Source organism: Cyprinodon variegatus, unplaced genomic scaffold (assembly GCF_000732505.1).
Source record: "Cyprinodon variegatus isolate N-32 unplaced genomic scaffold, C_variegatus-1.0 Scaffold636, whole genome shotgun sequence".
NCBI classification, from domain to species: Eukaryota; Metazoa; Chordata; class Actinopteri; order Cyprinodontiformes; family Cyprinodontidae; genus Cyprinodon; species Cyprinodon variegatus.
In genome coordinates, this window is record NW_015151089.1 from 8,929 (window position 1) to 11,767 (window position 2,839).

A 2,839-nucleotide genomic window follows, 5' to 3' on the forward strand; every position below is an offset into this window, starting at 1 on the left:
GTTATTAGTGACACAGATTTTATAATAGAACTTCTATTACCCACTTCCTGTTAGGAATCCAGTTTATGTGGGTTGTTTTGTGTTTGTCTCTCCCTCCACCACCAGGTGGTGCCCTGTCCTCGTTGGTCCTCCTGCACACCTGCGGCTCGTTGGTTCATTACTGAGGAGTATTTGAGCTGTGGGCTGTCACTACCTCGACGCCAGAGTGTTTGCCAGCTTTGGGTACTCTAGCCAAGCTGAGATTAGCTGAGTCTAACCTGAGCCTTAGTTTCTCTGAGTTTTAACATTGTTTATGTCTTTGGCTTTCGGCAGGAAGCCTTCCTGCAAACTGGATTTCTCAAATTTCTCAAACTGGATTGGCCTTCTCCTCCTGGAAGGATCTTTTGTGTTCACACTGGGGAAAAAACTCCACACGACCCATTCAAGTTCCCTCGGAATTCCAAGTGGCAGTCCGCTCAATTGCTCCTCAGGTTTGAACCTAAACCAACCAGTCGGCCCTCCAACGAGTTGCCCTTCCTCTGGATAAACCCACACGTTCTGGATTCAAGGGAAAGACTGTCGCCCCCTCCAACATGAGTCCCAATTCCTCTATATTTAAGAACTCTATCCAGTCTTCCTATGGCCACTGAATTAACCGCTGTGAACTTCCCTTCTCACTTCTAGTTCCGGTTCATCAGCTCTCTGAGTTCCAGATTCAACTTCCTGTTGTTCTCTTCAATAAACCTGTTAAACTTTCCCCCGGTTTTCTGCATGTGGGTCAGATCACTTAAAAGCATCATGACACCTCCATTCATTCTGTCATGGTTTTGGTTCTGATCAAGATTTATCTCTGAGTTTTATTGGTCTTATTTCCATTTTCTGATTGTATTTAAGTTGCTAGATATTTCTTGTTTGCCCTCTTGTGTCAGTCTCCTTTTCCCCTAGCTCCCTTCTAGTCTCCTCTGTTCACACCTGCTCCCAATCTGCTAATTAGCCTGGTCTTTGTTTCTCTCTCCCATTTATTCTCCTCCTATTCAGTCACTCTTTGCTGTTTTTTTTTTGTCATTTTTTTGCCCCTTTCTTGGGACTATTCCTGGTTTTCAGTTTTTGTGGATTTATGTTTCGCATTGTTACTTCTGTTGGACTTATGGTTAATTAAATATTCAAGAAATCATTTCAGCTTTTTGTGTCTGCATTTGGTTCCTGTCAAATAATAACAACAATAAATAACAATAAACTCAACTTTGATAAATAGTTTTATTTCTTTATAACTAAATGAAACAAAGAAATCCTGAACTAGTTCTTGGAGAGATTCCTCTGTTGAAACTCGGAGGGTTTTCCTCGCTGAAGCCTAAAAATAGATCCCTGCAGCATCCTCACTGCAATGATGCAAATAATGAAATAAAAAGATCCCTGACCTGAAATACAATCTTATTTACCTCCTGATATATTTGGTTTACTGTGGAATAATAAGAATAATCATTTCTAATCACGTTCCTGTCCCTCCTGCTTCCAGAGCCTCTCTCTCTCTGGAGCATCACGTCATGTGGTGCGCCTCTCTGCTGGTATTTAAGGAGCGCGAGGAGAGGCGCGCTGGTGCTGGAACCGCGCTGGTTGTTGGGGGGGTGGGTTACCGTGAGAGGCGCACCGGGCTGCAGCTGAACCACTCAGGTGGGCGGGGACTGAAGCCCCCCCCAAAGAGGTCGGCAGATAAAGCAGGGAGCGAACATTTCGGGACTTCCCTCCCTCACAAACAAACACTCACTCACTCACTCACTCACCCTCAGCAGCATCAGCAGCAGCATCCATCCAAACCGAGCAACATCATGGCAACCACCACTTGTACGCGCTTTACAGATGAGTACCAGCTGTACGAGGAGCTTGGCAAGTAAGTGTGTTTGCATCTATCTCCTGCATGCAGCCTGCATGCCCCCTGTCCTAACAGGGACCCCCCCAGCCTGCATGCCCCCTGTCCTAACAGGGACCCCCTGTCCTAACAGGGACCCCCCACCTCCCTGCAATCTGCAGTGATGGCTGCACAATGTTCAAAAAGCTCCTAAAATAAGCCTCTGGAGTTCTCTGTTCAGTGACATCCTGAAGATGAAGAGGCAGAGGCGTAGCTAGAACATTTTTACCAGGGTGGCCAGGCTATAACCTAAGTATGGAAGCCCGTTTCTGCCACTCTGTTAAGAAAAATAGAATAAAATTATCTCATTGTAATGAGATATTAACTCAGAATGAAACCTAAAAAGTGATTTTAAGTACAGTAACGAAGTACTTGTACATCGTTGCCTGACATCTCTGGTTACTATCTCAACATAGTGAGATATTAACTCATTATAATGAGAGAATTATTTTTTTACAGAGTGGTGGAAACAGGCTTCCATACCAATGTACACTGAAGGGTGGCCAAAAGTGAATAGGCGCCATAACCTCAGGGTCAATCTACACTGTTCCCACAGGAAAATTAACAAACAAGTCCATACTTTCTAAATAAAGACAAACTATAATTTCCTACAGCCTTTAGCTAATAAAAAAAAAAAAACATTCATGCTTTCTAGATAAAAGATAAGCTGGATAAAAATCTTTCAGGTCTGAGTTCTGGGGCAAACATCTTTTCTATTATTACTTACCTACTTTTATCAATAATCACTCTGCATAAAATTGATATTTACAATTACTAATATCTACATAATTGATTATTTAAAAAGTTTTTATTCAAATACTTATTTATCTATGATTTTACTGAAAACCCCTAGATGACTTTCAGAAACACATCCTTTTCTCTTTACCCCATATAAAACAAAATCTAGTTCTGAAAAGTGGATAAATTCCCTACTTATTGTCTTTAATGTTAGTA

The 2,839-nt window shown here is 42.2% G+C and overlaps 1 protein-coding gene across 1 annotated transcript in view; it reads left to right on the forward strand.

The window, feature by feature from the left end:
- Nucleotides 1-1,745: 1,745 nt before the first annotated feature.
- LOC107096604 (calcium/calmodulin-dependent protein kinase type II subunit beta-like) overlaps nt 1,746-2,839 on the forward strand; it is a 117,067-nt gene continuing 115,973 nt past the window's right edge. Inside the window, exon 1 of the mRNA XM_015393336.1 lies at nt 1,746-1,867. Coding sequence (XP_015248822.1) covers nt 1,806-1,867 — 62 coding nt within the window. The 5' untranslated portion in view covers nt 1,746-1,805. The remainder of the gene's footprint in view (nt 1,868-2,839) is intronic.